Source organism: Anoplophora glabripennis, unplaced genomic scaffold (assembly GCF_000390285.2).
Source record: "Anoplophora glabripennis isolate ALB-LARVAE unplaced genomic scaffold, Agla_2.0 scaffold169, whole genome shotgun sequence".
In the NCBI taxonomy this organism is placed as follows: domain Eukaryota; kingdom Metazoa; phylum Arthropoda; class Insecta; order Coleoptera; family Cerambycidae; genus Anoplophora; species Anoplophora glabripennis.
In genome coordinates, this window is record NW_019416320.1 from 303,817 (window position 1) to 323,291 (window position 19,475).

General features: G+C 33.9%; 2 protein-coding genes across 2 annotated transcripts in view; both read left to right on the forward strand.

Annotated features, from left to right (window-relative positions):
- LOC108903738 (sodium/nucleoside cotransporter 2) overlaps positions 1 to 5,482 on the forward strand; it is a 14,440-nt gene extending 8,958 nt beyond the window's left edge. Inside the window, exons 6-8 of the mRNA XM_018706020.1 lie at positions 1,037 to 1,182; positions 1,250 to 1,443; positions 5,065 to 5,482. Coding sequence (XP_018561536.1) covers positions 1,037 to 1,182; positions 1,250 to 1,443; positions 5,065 to 5,274 — 550 coding nt within the window. The 3' untranslated portion in view covers positions 5,275 to 5,482. The remainder of the gene's footprint in view (positions 1 to 1,036; positions 1,183 to 1,249; positions 1,444 to 5,064) is intronic.
- A 6,008-nt stretch (positions 5,483 to 11,490) lies between these two features.
- Positions 11,491 to 19,475, forward strand: part of LOC108903748 (uncharacterized protein PFB0145c) — a 62,351-nt gene continuing 54,366 nt past the window's right edge. Inside the window, exon 1 of the mRNA XM_018706039.2 lies at positions 11,491 to 11,715. The gene's annotated coding sequence lies outside the window, so the exon portion shown is untranslated. The remainder of the gene's footprint in view (positions 11,716 to 19,475) is intronic.

The window sequence follows — 19,475 nt, forward strand, 5'->3', positions numbered from 1 at the left end:
CTTTATTCTGAGAACCAATTTTCTTTTTATTTGCAAGGCAATTAGTGAGACAACTACTATCATATGTTTATCTAACACTTTCACTATCAATTACAATTTTCATCATCAGTACTGGCATCACTGTCTCCATCACTATCATCTATTACATTTTCGACTATTTCAGGATTGGAACAGTTGGTTCCAAAACAATTTGTACATGCAATTGTGCATGTAATTCCATGCTTCATGCACTCACAAGATCTGCATTGTCGATAATCGGATTTTGTCGCCTAATTGTTATGCATTATCCGCAGTCGCACGGTCCCAAGAGATTCTTTTGAAAATCCATGATCCATGAAATATTCCTGTGCCTTTCGATGTTTTCCAGAAAGCCCACCCCACGGGCGTGGGGCATACTTTTCAGTCTCAGATTCGGAATCCCCGTCCCCGAAAACCCCCGAGTGGGGATTTAGAAGACTCAGCTATTCGATGTTTTACAGAAGGTCCCCCCTTGACCCCCTGGGGGGCCCCAGGGCCGTCGGGCATATTTTTCAGGGTCAGATTCGGAATCTCCGACCCCGTGCACACAAATTTCTACAACTTTAAAAAATTCGGAAAAGTTTATGCACTCCAAGATGCACTTTATGCACCCGCAATGCTGTTTCGATATAGCCCTAAAGTGTGATAGACTTTTTTCCTGATATTTTTCCGAAGACAATGCTGAAAACCGCAACTCGATCGGTTCATCAGAAAAAAAACTCCGTATTCTGGGTGATTTTGGTCTAACTTGCCTGGACATTTAACAGATTCTAGCTATTAGTTTACGTCTGTAAGTTTGGTGGATAAATTTGGCAACGCTGAAAGAAGTGCTCATAAAAATGCTAAAGCAGTGATGCTGACGCGCGTATATTGCCACTGCAATATGCAAATAATTCTAAACATTTGGCACCGGATTTGAAAAAAAATAATATACGTATCGTATTTCTTAACCTACTCTCATTTTGCGATGTACTTAAAAAATTGGAAAACACCCCGTTGCTTCACGTCTTTGTTCCAGTGGGTACGACTCTGTGATGGACGCTGCCAGCAAGGGTGCCGTTGACGCCTTCAAGCTGGTCGCCGGAATCATAGCCAGTGTCATAGCCTTTCTGGCCTTTGTCTACTCCATAAACGGTATCCTAGGCTGGCTGGGAGCATTAGTAGGTAACCATACAACAGTTTTCTATTCCGTAGATGTTTGTTATATTTCAAAACTGTTTAATTCGGATAGGTTTCGTGGACGAGGACGATATTTGGTCCCTGGAGGTGATAGTTGGGAAGATTTTCATTCCTCTGAGCTTCGTAATGGGTGTGCCTTGGGAAGAATGCGAGAACGTTGGAAGATTGATAGGCATAAAGACGATGGTGAACGAGTTCGTAGCCTTCCAGAGAATGCAGGAAATGATCACGCAGAATCTCCTGAGCGTAAGTCTCCAGCCCGTAATCTAATCTAATGTAATACGAACAATCTTTGTAATTTTAATGGTGGGAAGAGGCCTCGTTAAATTTTTCTAGAGGAGACGCAACTGGCTATGTTAAGAACTCCTCACCGCATTCCACGAGAAGCCTCTATTTAAGACACCGAAGAGAAACAAAATCAAGAACTATACATTGTGTCCTCGGATGGGATACAGCACTTTTTTTTGTTGATTTTACGAGAAAAAAGTTATTCTTGATAAAAAGTTTTGCTTATCTTGTGCAGCCATGGGCAGTAATCAAATATGTAATAAATTATAAGGGGCGTTCAAAGCAAAGTGCCTTTAATTTTTGATTTCGTTAAAAACTGGATTTAACAAAGTTGTTCCAGAAATGAAGAAATGCTTATATACGGGGTTTAGTCAGAAAATAACATTAATAACATTTTGCAAATAAAAAGACTCCGCAATTTTTAACTATCTTACATACCATACAATTTCCATGGATCATGTCATCAATATCAAAGTCAACATATTTATTTTTATTAACTGCCCACCGAATGATTTTTACAAATATTTACTAACTCTGGAGCAACGAATTGTTATGGCTGTATGGAAAATTACAATTATCAGTTATCACTATTCTACTAGGTTTGTGGTATTAACCTCAAATTATAAAGTATCAAAACTGTCATGAATCATGATGTCAAATCGTTTTCTGTGTATTTTGTTTGTCTCGATTGCACATGTATACGAGTTAATGTCACAGCGAGAGAGACAATAATTTTAGATAGAACAGAAAATGTTTAAATTTTATTTTGATATTGTTGCTTTTCTGAAAAAAAAAGTTAATGAAAGTAAATATATACAGGGTGAGTCAGTTTTTTATAGACAAACTTTAATACATAGTTTAGTCAAAACAGAAAAATAGGGTCATTCATTACCTTATATTCCAAAAATTGAATGTGCTATTATTTTTCATTAGTAAAAGCTTATATATACAGGGTGAGTCAGTTTTTTGTAGACAAACTTTAACAGGAGATATAACACATGTTTTTAAAAAGAAAAGTTCCTATAAACATATGTCGTAGAAGGCTTCATTTCTGAGATACAGGGTGTTGAATATAATTTTTTTTTTCTCTAATTATCATCATAACTTGTAAACGAATTCTTAGATTTTTTTCATGTTTGGGGGATAATGCCTATTGATTAAGGAGCATAAAACAAGCAATAAGAATGTTCAAAAACTTGCACAGTGGCGGAGTGGAGGGGGTGCTCAACCACTTTCTTAAACAGAACTTCTACGCCAATGACTATTTTAAAAAAAAAACTGTTATTCTCATTATCTACATACAGTTTAACAAAAATAATGTCCCTTCTTCTGTTTCGAAATTCCTGTGCGTTTCCGAGTTATTTTGATTTTTAGTGTTTGTTGTGGTACTAAATTAAGTAATTTATTTATTATCAATTATCGGCTAAATATTTAATTCTTTCAACGAAACCTACCTAAATATGGTTTGTTAAGGATTTTAAAAAGCCGAAATCTCTTATTCTTTATCTCTTTCCAATGTAGTCAAAATAAATATTTGTTATATCAAGCTATACTCAAATACAAGACTTTTATAAGTTGAAATCTGTTACATTACATACATACAATACATTATTGTGCAGTTGCCAAAAAGTTTTAAGAAGTTGTTAATTAAATATTGTTATAAATTCAAAAAATTTCTCCATAAACATTAACATCAATGTTCATTCAATTTTTTTTTTTTGTAATTTAGTTGCAGTACATTAGTATTTACGCAGCACATAATAAATAAGGATTGTTAAAATTAGTGTACTAAACAGATTTCAACTTATAAAAGTCTTGTATTTGAGTATGGCTTGATATAACAAATATTTATTTTGACTACATTGGAAAGAGATAAAGAATAAGAGATTTCGGCTTTTTAGAATCCTTAACAAACCATATTTCGGTAGGTTTCGTTGAAAGAATTAAATATTTAGCCGATAATTGATAATAAATAAATTAATTTAGTACCACATCAAACACTAAAAATCAAAATAACTCGGAAACGCACAGGAATTTCGAAACAGAAGAAGGGACATTATTTTTGTTAAACTGTATGTAGATAATGAGAATAACAGTTTTTTTAAAAAATAGTCATTGCCGTAGAAGTTCTGTTTAAGAAAGTGGTTGAGCACCCCCTCCACTCCGCCACTGTGCAAGTTTTTGAACATTTTTATCGCTTGTTTTATGCCCCTTAATTAATAGGCATTATCCCCCAAACATGAAAAAAATCTAAGCATTCTTTTATAAGTTATAATGAATATTCGAGAAAAAAAATTATATTCAACACCCCGTATCTCGGAAACGAAGCCTTCTACGACATCTGTTTATAGGAACTTTTCTTTTTAAAAACATGTGTTATATCTCCTGTTAAAGTTTGTCTACAAAAAACTGACTCACCCTGTATATATAAGCTTTTACTACTGAAAAATAATAGCACATTCAATTTTTGGAATATAAGGTAATGAATGACCCTATTTTTCTGTTTTGACTAAACTATGTATTAAAGCATTTCTTGAGTTCTCGAATAACTTTGTTTGTTAATTTTTAACGAAAACAAAAATTAAAGGCACTTTGTTTAGGAAAAATTTTATTATACAGGGTGTTAATTAAGTATGTACAATACATTCAACAGACGATTATTTGAGTGATAAGACAAAAAGTTCATATAAACACTGGTCCGCATATGCTTCGTTTTGAAGATACCGGGTGTTACCTTTTATTAAAAAATTGTTATTTCGTAAATATGTTAAATACCCTTTACCCAATTTTGTTGTAATTTGGCAGTGTTATTTATACTTTATGTTATTTAGATGTTACATGTTATTAATAAAAAATGATAATTTCCAAAATAAACTTTTCCGCGCGTTTCTTGTGTGGTCCAAAGATATGCAATTAAATGGATTTTATTTTTTTCCACAAAAATTAATCATGATACGAAAAACATTCAAGAGACAAAAAAGTTGTATTTTTAGTTGCTTAATTCAAAAAATATATAAAAATTACAAAAAAGTCGGTGGCGTAAATTTTTTTTGTCAAAATATTCGTTAAGGTACCGCTTCACGCTTGGGACGCCACTGGACTTAATAAATCTAAAGGGTATTTAAGATATTTACAAAATAACAATTTTTTTTTACAAAAGTTTAACACCCTGTATCTTCAAAACGAAGCATCTGCGGATCAATGTTTATATAATTTTTTTGTCTTAAAATCACTCAAATAATCGTCTGTTGAATTTATTGTACCTACTTAATTAACACCCTGTATATTTGACTATTCCCATGGCTTCCCATTCCCAAGATAAGTAAAACTTTTTATCAAGCACAACATTTTCTCGAAAAATCAACAATAAAAAAGTTTACAAGAGTGCGGTATCCCATCCGGGGACACACTGTATATTTTATTGTATTTTGGCACACATCGAATGAACGGAAATTTTGTAATATTCGAGACTATCCGAGATTTCAGTGCAAGGCAGGCCGGCAGAGCTACCAACTCGTTCAACAACAAGTTCGTAAGTCTCCCTATTTCCTTCTTCATAACCTTTTTTTATAATTTCAGGAGAGGACGAAGGTAATAGCGACCTACGCCATCTGTGGATTCTCCAACCCGGGCTCCATAGGCATCCAGCTGTCCGCTCTCGGAGCTCTTGTGCCCACCAAGAGTGAAGTCTTGACCAGGGTCGTCTTCAGGGCGTTTTTCGGAGGGTCCATAGTCTGTTTTATGACAGCGTGCATAGCTGGTACTCTAATGCCTGACGACAGCGTGTAAAGACTACAAGGATAATATTTATCCTTATTATTTTGACTTTGAAACTACTTATTTGACTATTTTGCAACATTTTGGCTCAAAATTAGTTATTACTGGACTGCTTACCGGTTTGGAATGCAAATATTATGTATTCTACAGGGTGTTCTCGAAGTTGAGTCACTTATTTTAAATTGTTACAATTTGTTTATAATTTGTTTTTACAACGCGGTGGTCGAAAATTACAATAAATCAGGTTTGAATTATAAAGTTTTTAAATTCCAATTTTTTAAAATAATTGTTAATAATTGCTTTATTTGGCGACTTTCATATAAACGATTTTTGGTAAATCGGCTTTTTTGCGAGAATAAATAACTAAACTTTGAGAACACTCCGATATAGTGATGGTCTGCTAAGTAGATGAACACTAATATAACAATTATGAATGTGATAAAAGTTTTCAGTATTCTTAGAAAAAAATTATAAGAACAAATGAGTAGGATAAGGCGGGAAACTACGTACAAAAAAATATTTATAACTGTTTTTTGTAATAAATTTTTTGGAATTAAATAAAGCGATAAAGCAAAAAATATTTTTTATTAATATACAGGGTGTCACCTTAAGGGGGTCGGTTACTACGCATTCCCAGAATGCTAATCTGATTTTTTTTAATCAAATGAATACTCGCGTTATAATTCGTTTTTTAAACTTGTGGCTATCGTTTTAAGAAAACTGTATGAAACTTACGGAGTGACAGAAAGTACATTCTTTTAAAGTCAGCATACTTTTTTAAAGTCGATGAAGCGCCGAACAAAAAGAAACTCGAATATTTATAAAAAATGACATTTTCAGTATTAACTAATGTCGGAATGTGGATAGGCACACGTTAGTAATTATACAGGGTGTTTCTGAAATAAGTACGTTCCTTGAAAAGGGCGATAGAAGGCACGAAAATGAGCAACTGTTATTAAGCAACTGATGGTCTAAATATTTCTTTTTTCAAGAAAATGAATTTAAAAAACTAACCATAAATTGCTAGTAAGCCTCATTGCCTTTACCTAACCATAAATGTAAGTCTACAATGTGCATCTTGTGCACGTGCGTTGTGTGTTGTAGTATTACTTAGCCGGCGTATAAAATGTTTTCAGCATGCTGCAAATAAAACTCTCTCAACGGTAAAAAAAGTATTTTTATTGAAAAAAAAGTTTGTGGAAAAGTCGGGGCGAGCGTTCGCTGGAGAGTCTTCTTACACCAACCCAGGCACTACAGTGCTAATGTACTGAGAATGTACAATTTAAATGAGACTTGTCGTTTGTATGCGGTCCGTTACCGTAACAGACGACGACCTAACAATAGAACAGTGCAAAAGGAAGTTCAAAGATTACGGGATACCGGGAATATCCACCCCTATCATGTACAAAGCATTGAGGCATTAAATAACATGTGTGGAATGTTGACAGTGGTTTCGACATAAAGTAGCACTTTATTAGCTGAATTAGTGCTAAGCGTCTTTAATTAATCCAAAAATATATACGATAAAACTAAGCCGCGAATGATACGCACGAAATAAAAACTGTTGGCGGAGTTTGCATTGTTCGATTCGTTTCTTCGATCAATAAGTGCCTGATCATTGTTTACAGATTGTAAATTCACTTTATTTTTGACCTCACTTTTATGATAATACAGCAGAGAGTGGTAGATCGAAAAAAAAAACAAGAGAATGTCTGTAAGATTGTTTTAATATTTAAGATATTATGTGAGATTTGAATGCCAGTACGCTAGGTAAATCATGGATCTTAATAAGATAAGGTAGGTAATTAGGACCCTCTATGATGCGACGTGTCGAGACATGTTTGGACAGCCATGGACAAAATTTTAAGCATATGCTGTCAGTCGACTAAGCAGATTTACTTTAATTTATTTTATTCTGTTAGAGTTTTCTGTTAGAAGACTTCTTACTGTTTTACAGTTTATTTATATAAATGAATAAAGTTTTTATTATGTGGGACAATTGAATTATTTCTAAAATTTCCTGTCTTCCTTTTAGATTATGAGATTTGACAAAAATGCATGCCGTAGCTCCCAAATGTGTATGCGATTGCGGCCAATGTACGCAGTTTTTTGAGGTCATACAGACTAAGGCAGCTGCGGGTTATAAAAACTACAAAAAAAGGCTAAAAAATCAGTTTTCAAGACGGTATTTGAGAAAACAAACTTGTGATATGTTCTATTCAAAGTTACACTCTGTAGGCATCCTGAAAAAATTTATGACAAATCTGTGTAGTTCGAAAAATTAAAATTTTTACTGCACTTCTGAAAATTCTAGAGTATGAAAATGCCTGCAGATTTTGGGTGAAAAGCAAAATACGGACAAATCGACTTCATTTTAGAAATTCTCGTACCCGATTTACAATTACATATTGTTCAGAAAATGACAAAACAAAAAAATACTTTTGCTACAATTCGGAAGCGTACCTATTAGGGTGGCCCAAAACAACACATTTTTTTCGTGTCTCTTGTGAAAATATGTTAGTTTATCATGTTTTAAGAGCCCCCTCAAAAAAATCAGGCGACTAAAAATAAATATCAACCAACTAATAATTTTTTTATGGAATTTCATGAACAAAAGAATAGAAATACATCACGAGACACTTAAATCTTAAAAAATTAAACAAATATAAATATTTGATACAGTGCGGTAGTAAATTTTTCCTCGAGAAATATTATAAGTGTCTCTTGATTTATTTCTATTCTTTGGTTCCTCAAATTCAATAAAAAAATTTTGACGATTTTGGATATTTTTAAAAATCATGACCAACCTCTAAAAAATTTTTTTTTTAGCTGATTTTTTGCTCTAGCTCTAGCTCTGCTTTTAGCTCTTAAAACATGATAAACTAACACATTTTCACAAGAAACACGAACAAAATTATTCGTTTTTTGGGACACCCTAGTACCTATATTCCAAAAATATTATGGGGCTCTGCAATTTCAAGATTTTCAGGAACTTTTTTAAAAAATTTTCCCTTGTAGCTCTTAACGGTGAATAAAAAAATAGGTTCATTTGAAAAAAGTTACTAATCCACAGAAAATTGTTTACTTGCGATTTTTTTTAACAGAGTTGAAAAAAATGGTCTCTCCGATCTAAAGATCTGAAAAATGAAGGAAATCTGTTTCGTCTAGCTGATGAGCTGCGCTAACGCGAGAGAGCGTGAATTGCCTTTAGAAAGTTAAAGTATCGAGTGGTGGGAACTAAATTTCAATCGGGACTGAAAGTGAAAACGCGGGTAAAACCCTTGATATACCTGTTACCTTTACACGCATTAAAACACACATATATTTTAATATTTTTGATATTTGATATATTTGATACACATTTACCGAATTTTTACAAGAAAAGTTTGTTAAAAGTTAAAATCAATAAATAAAATAAAAGTTATGAGGGTAGTAAATCCACTCAACAACTGATACTATACGAAAAACATCTAATTGTATTCATGGTTGCATAAGCAAGTTCATTACGAATATTTACCGTTATGATTTACTAGGCCGCATCATATTTTTTAGACTACGGGGACAAGTTTACGGGTCGATATCAAAAGATATAATTCAAAATGAAACTAAAAAAAATATTTTTTTGAAAAGAGTTATTTTTAAGATGTTTCAATTGCGACGTAAAGTATTAGCGATAAAAATGTACCTCTTCTGGAATTTTGATTTTATTTTTCCCTGAATATAACCAATTTAAAGATTTTTGCACCGTTATTTTATATGAAGCAATTTACAAGAAAACTTTGAATGAGTGATAGATGAAGGAAATTTAACGCATTACTACCAACATATGAGGTTTCACATCTAATTTAATGCTCAGTGACGTCACAATCAGGAGTTTGATCGAGTCGATGATGTACTTTCCAGATGAAAAAGTTAACTTGTACATATTGAGCTGCCAGCAAATCCAAAAGATTGTTTCCTTACATTAATATTCAGCATGTGAGAGGAAATAAAATACAAAATATAATCGTTTCGTTTTGGTGTCTCGAATTGTTCAAATTAAGTTTTTCCCCCATGATATTGTCTCTGAAAGATGCAAGCAAGTTTCAAATGGAAAAATAACATAACAACCCTCCACGGCACGCGCAGCCCAGGAAACACGTCCAAGATAAAATTCATTTTGACATCTCCATTGACGTTTGTCTTTATCTTCGTCTAAAAATCGGATATACTTCGGGTATGAGTCTCGCTTAGAAAATCGTCGATTTTCAGCGAGGCCTTTATTAAAATGGAGTTAGCTAAAAAAAAGCGAAAATCCATTCCATTCAATCAATGAAAAAATCTACAGTTGAAATAAAAGTAAGATTTTTGGCCAAAAGTTGCTTGTTCGACATCAACACAAAGCAGCATTATCTAATTTGGTAAAACAGTGTACTCAAAAACTTAAGAGCTAATTAAAGGGTATAGTCTTTCCGATCTCAATTAAAGAACCAAGAGGTTGGCAGTATGTCCAGTACATACTCGCGTTCGGACGCTGACGCAGCAACTTGGCATTGAAATATTTGAAAAACTTGTTCCCATATTTATTTAGCCATACCCATATACAGGTCTGGTCGAATTAAACGTGGAAACGGTAGAAATGTATACGCCCAGTTGAAGAATGCACGCGAGGGCAAACGGCGGATAATACAGCTGTACTGGTCGATTGAGCAATAAATCTCAGTTGTTGACAAGTGTTTGACAAATTGCCTAGCAGTGCAGTATAGCAATGCGGAATTTGGTGTGATTCAGGTAATTTCAATTTATTATAGGCATCTTTTATTAATAATTCGTATTACAATTGCGAAAGGGGAATAAGAGGGATATTTTGTTTACTCATATTACAACATGGCATTTTGGAGACCTTTTAAAACGGAACAAAACGAAATTTATAATTGTAACGATGTCAATTGGAACCTGTAAATCTTAAAGCACAGGACCGTATCCTGAAATTTCTTCATATGTTTTGACCATGGTGTGTCTCGTAATTTTTTCTCGAATAGCAATTCGGCGAGTCCGGTATTGGTAAACTAGTCCGCCTGATGTATAAACTAGTCTGCCTGATGTAGAATTGACGGTGGCGCGCTGGTCAAAACAAAGATTTACACGTAAAAAGTCAACATATTTTATTAAATATATATATGAATGTTTGAAAATTGAAAATAGTGAACAATGTCATAAAAAAGTTAGGAAACGTATTAACGAATTAACTAAGATATCAAAAACGACAGTTTATCGCGTAATTGAAAGACTGATCACGGTACAAAGAGAAAACGGAAAAATTCAAAATGAAAGAAAATTGACTATTTTACCAGATGTAATGCGGCGCACAATTTATAATATGTATAAAGAAAATAAAGTTCCTACTATAAACATGATTATTAATTATCCTGATTATAATTATAAATCTTTAGATATTTTACGACATGCTTTATTACAATGCGATTTTAAACATAAAAAACTTGACAATCGTATGGTAATTATATGGTAATATAGCTCGGAATATACGTATACAATATAGTATATCTAGACGAGACAGGGCTAAATTTTTCTGAACGTCTATGGATTCCGTAGAATTTACGAGTTAAATGTTTTTATGCGGTTCCAATTGAGATCGTAACAACTATACCATCAATATAATAAAATTGTTTAAGGACATAAATAATTAAAATATGAAAATATAATAGAAATTTTCTATATATTATAAATTATATAATTTTTTACTATTAGCAGAAAACTTTTTTAGGGACACCTAGGAAACTCATTAATTTTTTTTTGCTGGGCATTTTTATACCTGTTCAACATACTTAAAAAGGACTATAAGTAACAATACTGTAGGTTTTTTCCGTTTTATCTACGAAGAATATTAAAGGAGTGCAACATAAACCTCAGTTTTCGATTGACAGTTCCGTTCAAACAGGAAGCGTTTTAAAAAGTTTACTGGACGTTTCTCGTTGGTCATCTCCGTGAAACCATTTAATCCAACGTTAATTTCGAGATAGTATAAATAATAAAAACTCAGTAAAAATTTCTGACGAATCGGCACACAGATCTAGATGGCTATGGTCCCGGATTTTCTGAAAACGCCCCGCCGACTCTCGCGAAGGCCGCCGCGTCGCGATCTTATCAGTCCGGAACGGAACTGAACGAAGACAATGATCAATCGATCCCGCTCCAAAACTAATTTTCCCCCTTCGGGCCCTACGGCCCGTCCCACTGGGACCCGTAACGGGACCCGAGGGCGGCATCCCTCGACCCTCCCCCATCCGTGCCGCCACCTGCGACCGGAAAAATTGCACGAGCCGTCGCGCTCCGCCGCCCAAGTCGCGCATGTCGCCTCCCGTCACATGACGAGGTTTGTAAACATCGTACCGTTTGATGTTTGACATTAATTCCAACATGGCGTGTAGTGTTATCAGTGATAAACATTAGAAGGTAAGAATTTCGCTTTTTTCCATTCTACCGCCGATTTAAGGCACCCCGGAGGACGGCGGTCGTCGCGACGCCCGACGGGCGCCCTTCCCGCTGACGTCCCCGGGTCCGACCATTTAAAAAACAATCGAAAACAAATAATATCGATCACTCTACCTGTGTGCGGTGCTTCGTTGGCCAGGCGGAGCGACAAGAGACGTAGAATTTTAGAATTGTGCCTCGAAAACCCCCGAGAAAAAAGATTCCGACCGGCCCCGGTCCTCTCGCCGCGAATTTTTTCGTCGCCACTTGCGGCCGAGCTCGTTTGGTCAATAAATGAAATTATGCCCTTATTATCACTTACTTACGTTTAAACTTGACTCGTTTCTGTTGTTAACTTTGTTTACTCGGCGTGCGTTATTTTCAATAGCGCTGTGTAAATGTTTGAGCGAAAAAAAAAAACAAATTCACGGGTGTTTTGATAACGTTGCATTTGACGAATTTGTTTATTATTTGAATTGTTGTTATTTGCTCCTGTTACCACGTAATATTATTTGGTTCCCTGTTAAAATATTTTGTAATCTTTTATAGTTTCCGCGGCCCATTGGAAATGTATAAATTGGCCGATATAAGTCCTAATCAGGCAAAGAAACTGAAATGAAGAGATGTCAGTTTAAAGTCAAATATAGAAATAGATACGCGATTAATGCTAATGTTTCAAGGCCTATAGTTGGTAAATCCAAAAGATAAAACGTGGAGAGAGAAAGGAGAAAAAGTTTTGAAAAATAAGTTTTATAAATAATATACAGAAATACGTTTTATTCGTTTTTCTACATTTTTCCACTGCCCAAAATACTGTCCAACAACACTTTTTTGTGGAAAAAGTAACTATATTGCAAATTATTGATGCATATTTTTGAAAAACTTCTGCTAGATTTGACGAATTTTTTTTTATGCTTTCGTTATGCCAAAAAATTTGTCACTGTCACTAAATATTACTTTCTAGGTACCATGTACCAGGTGGTTCAAATTAGTGGGTTTTCAAGGGTTACTGCGAATCTGTCATAGATAGAGCAAATCTGATAGACGAGTCCAGAGCACTTTTTTCGATAAAATAACAATGGCGCAAACCGCATCTCGTTTTTGAGCTACAGGTCGTTTCTCGATTTTTGGCTAAACCGACTAGTGCCCTTTTCTCGTTTCACTTTCAAATTATCTTAAAATGGTATAAACGTTCTACAGGCAATTTTTTAGAGATACATTCGATGGAATAAAAATAAATGTGATATCTTTAATTTTTGTGATATGACCACTACATGTGTTTTATTGAAACACCCTGTATTTTATTTCAAAAACGGAAAGGGGCTTAAATGCATTGCAACAATATACAGGGTGGTCCGAATTTTATGCAGGAAACTTCGAGGGCAGATAGATCTCTTTCAAATAATATGTGTTTGCCTTATAATCATAGGTCCGGAGCGGCCCTGTTTTAGAGATACAGGGTGTTGAAGTCGCTAAAAAAATTGATTTTTTTATATATATCCGGAATATATTAACCGATCTCAATAAAATTTGGTACAGAATCTATGATAGTAGGCCTTACATTTCCTAAAATATGACCTTTAAAGGTTCAACCAATGGTGTACAACTGGACAGGGGTCACCCCTTTTTTTACAAAAAACTGATTTATATTGTAATGCAAAAAATACGTAAAAAAGGCGACTTTAATTTTTTCCCTACAATTCGCCGTTCTCAAGTAAGTAATTCATACCAATACAATCCCCTTGTGGCAGATATTTCTAACCATAATATTACAAGAATATTTATGTTTATGCTTAAAAGTAAGTGGAATTTGTAAGCACATCAGCAAAATTCCTTACACTCGTTTCCACACCACCTGTGAGGTAGAATTCCTTACGCGTTTTAGTTTCCCCTGGAAGCCTTACCCACTATCTTTACAAACAAGAACGACTTAAATCAAAATAATAATAAATGTATATTTACCAAAGGCGAGGGGTAGAGAATTTTCACAGTCTGCATAGTTGGTCACAAGAAAATCTTCATGAAATTCAGAAAAGATTTTTTCAACACGAATTTTCTGTGAACGTGTGGCTCGGAATAATTTCTCAATAAAGTTTGTGGACCTTTCTTCTTGCCACCCCGTCTAAATTCCCAGTCATTTCTAAACTTTCTAGAAAACGATCTATTTGCATTATTAGAGGATGTTCCATTAAATATACGACTAAATAGCTGGATACAATGGATAGTGCTCCTGCGTATTCTGGGAGAATAATATAAGAATAGTTTAATGACAATTATATGGGGCAATGGATAAGTACAAGGCCAAATGCCAATGTCAATCATAATGGTGCAAAGGGTCCAGTATCTTCGCCAGCCAGATTGCCATATCTAAACCCCGTAGACTTTTATGTTTGGGGTTATCTGAAAAGTAAGGTTTATTCTACTCCAACACATACAAGACCACAACTACTGCAACGAATAGAAGCCGGGTGTAATGAATTAAAAGAAAACCACCACATGATATTAGCTTCAATTAGTTCTATTAATAAAAAGTGTCAGAAATGTATCGATGTGGGTGATTCGCATTTTGAACAATTGTTGTAAATACGTAACGTTAATTTTGTTCTTGTTGCTGTTGCTTGGTAAATATATTTTTATTATTAATTTGATTTAAATTGTTCTTATTTGTAAAGATTATTAGGCCTCCAGGGAAAACTAAAACACGCCAGGAACACTACCTCGCGGTGGTGTAGAAAGAAGTGTAAATAATTTCGTTGATGAAGTTACAAATTGCACTTACTTTTAAGCATAAACCTAAATATTCTTGTAATATTATGGTTAGAAATGTCTGTCACAAGGGGATTGTATTGGTATTAATAACTTCAAAACGGTGAATCTTAGGGAAAAAAATCAAGTCATATTTTTTAAGTATTTTGTGCATTAGAATATAAATGTAATAATTTGTAAAAAATGCAGTGGCGTAGGTTTTTTTTTTATAAAAAAAGATGACCCCTGTCCAGTTGTACTCCACTGATTGAACCTTTAGAGCTCATATTTTAGGGAATGTAAGGCCTACTATCATAGATTATCTTCATCAAATTTTATTGAGATCGGTTAATAGATTTCTAAGATATAAACTAAAAATGATTTTTTTTAACAACTTCAACACCCTGTATTTCTAAAACGGGGCCGTTCCAGACCTATGTTTATAAGGCAAGCACGTATTATTTTAAAGCGATCTATCTGCCCTCGAAGTTTTCTGCATAAAATTCGGACCACCCTGTATACTTATTATTATTTTCTGTGTAGATTTGCGGAATATATAAAATTTTCAAAATACCAACGATTTTAAGTTTTCTGACCGAGAAGGCTTTGAAAATAGACAGTTTGACGTTTAACGTTATTAGAAGCGTGGTAACACAAATCTTTGGAATGCATTTTTAGCCCTCTTTCCGTTTTTGAAGTAAAATACAAAGTGTGCCATATAAAAAAACACAAGTCGTGGTCACATCACAAAAACTAAAAATATTATCACATTTATTTTTATGCCATCGAATGTTTCTCAAAAAAGTGCCTGTAGAATGTTATAACTGTTTTAAGATAATATCTTGAAAGGGAAACGAGAAAAGGGCACCAGTCGGATTAGCCAGAAGTCGAGAAACGCCCTGTAGCTCGAAAACGGGAACAGATAGAGAGATGCGGTTTGTACCATTGTTATTTTCTCGAAGAAAGACTGGACTCGTCTATCAGATTTGCTCTATCTATGACAGATTCGCAGTAACCCTCGGAAACCGACCAATTTGAACCACCCGTTAGTTAAATGTGTGACCTTGAAAGTATTATACCACAGTCCGTGAAGTAAAAACGGACGTGAAAGAAATGCGTCTGTGAAGAATTTCCGCCCGTAATATGGCATCTAAAAATCACAATGAACACTAAACCAAAGACTCAGGAGAACCAAATTGGTTTTTACAGCCTGAATGAATTGAAATTTGGTATCTGAGAATATGTTGGTAAAAGCCTTTTCCTGATGCGCTTAATGTTAATTACCCACTTGTACAAATACATTAAACTGGATAGCTCAATTAAAAAAATATTAATATCTTTTTGTGCATTATCTGACTGTCACAATTTTTTTCTGGTGAAAGCTAAAACTTTTTTAAATAAATTCTGTCCCTTCCCAAATTTTAATAACATACCATTTAGTCGCAAAAAAAATCAACAAACGTCCGTCACATGCAGCCCGGCAATAATTACCATAAAGGAGTTATTATTTACCGGTCGAGGACGATTTTGCGCCCGAGCGGAGCGAGGGCTGGCAATAGAGACCGAGAATGGTAAATTTTACTTAACTGCTGCTTCTTAATCAATTCATTTTGACATTATTCGAAATCTTGCAAAGTCGCCTTGGTTGTTTGGATTTTCGTCTCGAAGGTGTTTATAAACAAAGTTACATAAAAATTGCAATTTTGCTGGTTTTGAATTATTATTAATGAGTGATTTTGGAATAGAAAGTGCAGCAAATGCTGCCTGCGCATTTTTATTGCCCGAGAAGTCGAAAGTGCGCTACGGACGAGCATATAGAAATTTCAAGGAATGGTGCCTAAACAAAAATACTGGTATTTCTGAAATGTCAATGCTAGCATATTTCATGGAGAAGTCAACAACTTTAAAGTCACCGGCGAGTTTGTGGAGTGAATACTATTAAGTCAACTATTTTCATAGAGAAGAATATATATCAAAATACCCCAAGCTGATAGCATTTTTGAAACGTAAGAATGACGGCTATACACCTAAAAAGTCAAACGTTTTTACAAGTCAACGATCTTTTCGTTCAGGCATCCGATAACACATATTAGCCAATGAAGGTAGTGACGGTCTTAGGCATTGCAGTTCTGATGAGTTATACAAACTTACTTTGGACAACGTCAGTTTCAAAAATTTCGATGACATTGTAGTTACAATTCCAGATTCTAAAAATGGTATATCGTACGTTTACAATTACTTCTCGTCTGGGTTCTGTTTCTCACCTAGAAATTCTCAAGAAATATATCAAGATTAGATTGGAAATGAAAACTGAAATTTCACGCTTTTTTATGCGCTATCAAGCAGGTAGATATTGCAACCAACCAATCGGCAATAATACCCTTTCTAAGATTCCTTATAAACACAGTTTTTGAAACTAAAACATCCTGAAACATATACAGGCCATTCATTCCGAAGAACATCGGCAACGTTACTGGCTAATACAGGAGTTAATATATTAACAATCAGACACAGTGGGTGGAAATCAGTCACAATTGCAGAAAGTTATGTTGCTGACAGTTTAAGTAATAAAAATAAAATAACCAACAGGATTCTTTACAATGATACTTCAATTCCAGGTTCTAGTAGTACTTCGCATCAGACTGTTTAATGAATTAGTTAGATAATATTGAGCCTCCGGTGAAAGTGACTGAAATGGAGCGGTCAAATCATTTAGAAAAAAATTTGACAATTAGTAAACGCGAGGTGAATAATAATTATCCAGATCTTATACCTACTTACTATAAATATTCATTCATAATAATTAATATAATGTAATGTTCATCAAATATTTATATTTATTGTTCATAAAATTTATATCGAAATCGCCTTTTTCCCTATGAAGGTAAGTTACCTCACTTACCTCCCGTTGTCCATAGCAACTTCCACTACTACGGTAAAATCCACTGAATTAATAGTCTATTCACTATAGTGGGAGCAGATAAATTTTGCGTTATGGATAAGAGAAACTGTCACATGGATTTGTCAGTGTCTATTCATCGAGTTAGACGTCTTCTAAAAAGTTTGAATTTTGAAATTGCGTAATTTATTAATTATGGCTAACAATCGTAATTATATTCAAAAAATTTGGCTAACTTCTACAATTTTGATATTGCTTTTTATTTATATCTTAATTACATATTATAAAAAATACACAATACAGCTAATATTTGTTTAAACTAATATATCCTAGTTTAAAATTCGGTATCGTTGGGAAAATGCCTACGAAAATTCAACACAATTATTTGCTGAAATAACATTAAATTAATCCTTGTTTATTTCTTGTTGTTTTTTTGTATAATTAGATGTTATATACTTGATTTATACAAATGCGTTAATTTACACCGATTACTGTGAAAAAAACATCTAAAATATGCTTTTAGTCATGTAAAAGTCGATAAATTATTCGAAGACAAGAGTGCATATGTTTTATTTATGTTTTATTTCGGATTAGGGACTCTAATAAACAAAATTAATTAAGTAAACATCAGTTTTCTCTTAGTCAGCAATTTTTACTATAAACGAAATGCACTAATATAAAAAATTAGTCATAAATAATAAGTTTACTAGGAATTTGGTATCATCATACATATTTATTTCGATTCATTTTTGTTCTAAAAGTTTACCATTTACCAATATGTGAATCAGTTCATTGTAACAGGTAAAATGGTACCACAAATGTAGCATTTTTTAAATTTTTTAATCAGACTTGACATAAAAGTGTAACTTTTTGGCCTAGTACATAAATAAAATTATTATATGAACCTTTGCAGAATGTTTAAAAATTGAAGTAATCAACTCGACTAGTGGGTAGAACTGTCTAGGTATAAAAAAGTACTCCTAAAAAAAAGATACCACAAAGCTCCAGTATATCAAAATTTGTAACCGAATTATATACAGGATGAAAAAAAATCTGAGTGTACAGGGGACTCTTACAAATACAATTTTGTAAAGAAAAAATCAAAAAGGGCAGTTCGAAATTGATTTTAAAATACACTTCTGCACGGCACTGGAAACTGGTCCACTGTAAAACCTGACCTGGCACAATGCGACCGTCACGGCGGCAGTCGTAAAAACGGACAAAAACTTGAAAGAATTTCGCAAGGAAAGGAATAAATAGAATTTTTTATTGGCAAATTCAACTGATTTTGCCGCTATTGTTATCATTAATTAATAAAGTTCATTTGTGATTTTAAATAATAAAATAATTTGGCATGCCTGATGTTACAACTGTTCAAAATTTTGTCCGCCGACATGTAAACACATTTGGATCTTCTTACTATCCATCAACTCTATACTATACACGCAAGCCATTTTTAACACTAACTACTAAAAAACTATTGTAAACACTATTGCAACGACGACTGTAAAATCGGATTTCAGTATTCGAAGTCGCTGAGGCCACGTGGCTCTCCACGCGTGTTACGCTAGAGACTACAGTTGTCCAGCTATGTAATGCTTGAAAGTACTACAACTTCAATAATTAATTTTTTTTCTCGGAAACTATAAGGATTTTACAAATTTTTTTTTACAATATTGACTCCATTTTTCATGCCGCATCTATTCCCAAATCTTTTTGTACCCTGTGTAGAAAATACTGTCAAGCTTTCCTCAAAACCACTGAGACTAAGAAACTACTAGCAAAGATTCAACCGCATTTATGCAAAACGGTCATGGAAAATTTCGACAAAAGAGTGCGTTTGTCCAACAAAGCCAATATGTAATTCTTCCTGGCGGAATTTTGGTAATCCCTTATAAGGGGCACTTTTCTTGAGGTTACATCTATGCTGCACATTTTCTATTTCCTCTGAATTTTTTTTTAAATCTTAAAATTTTCAGAGTAGCACTTGTAAGCCTTCGAATGGTACGTGGTAAAACAGAAGAAAAATTATGAACACAGCCATTTTTCAAGGGTAGCAGTGATTTATTCGACTTTTTCCCTTCCAATCAACACGTAA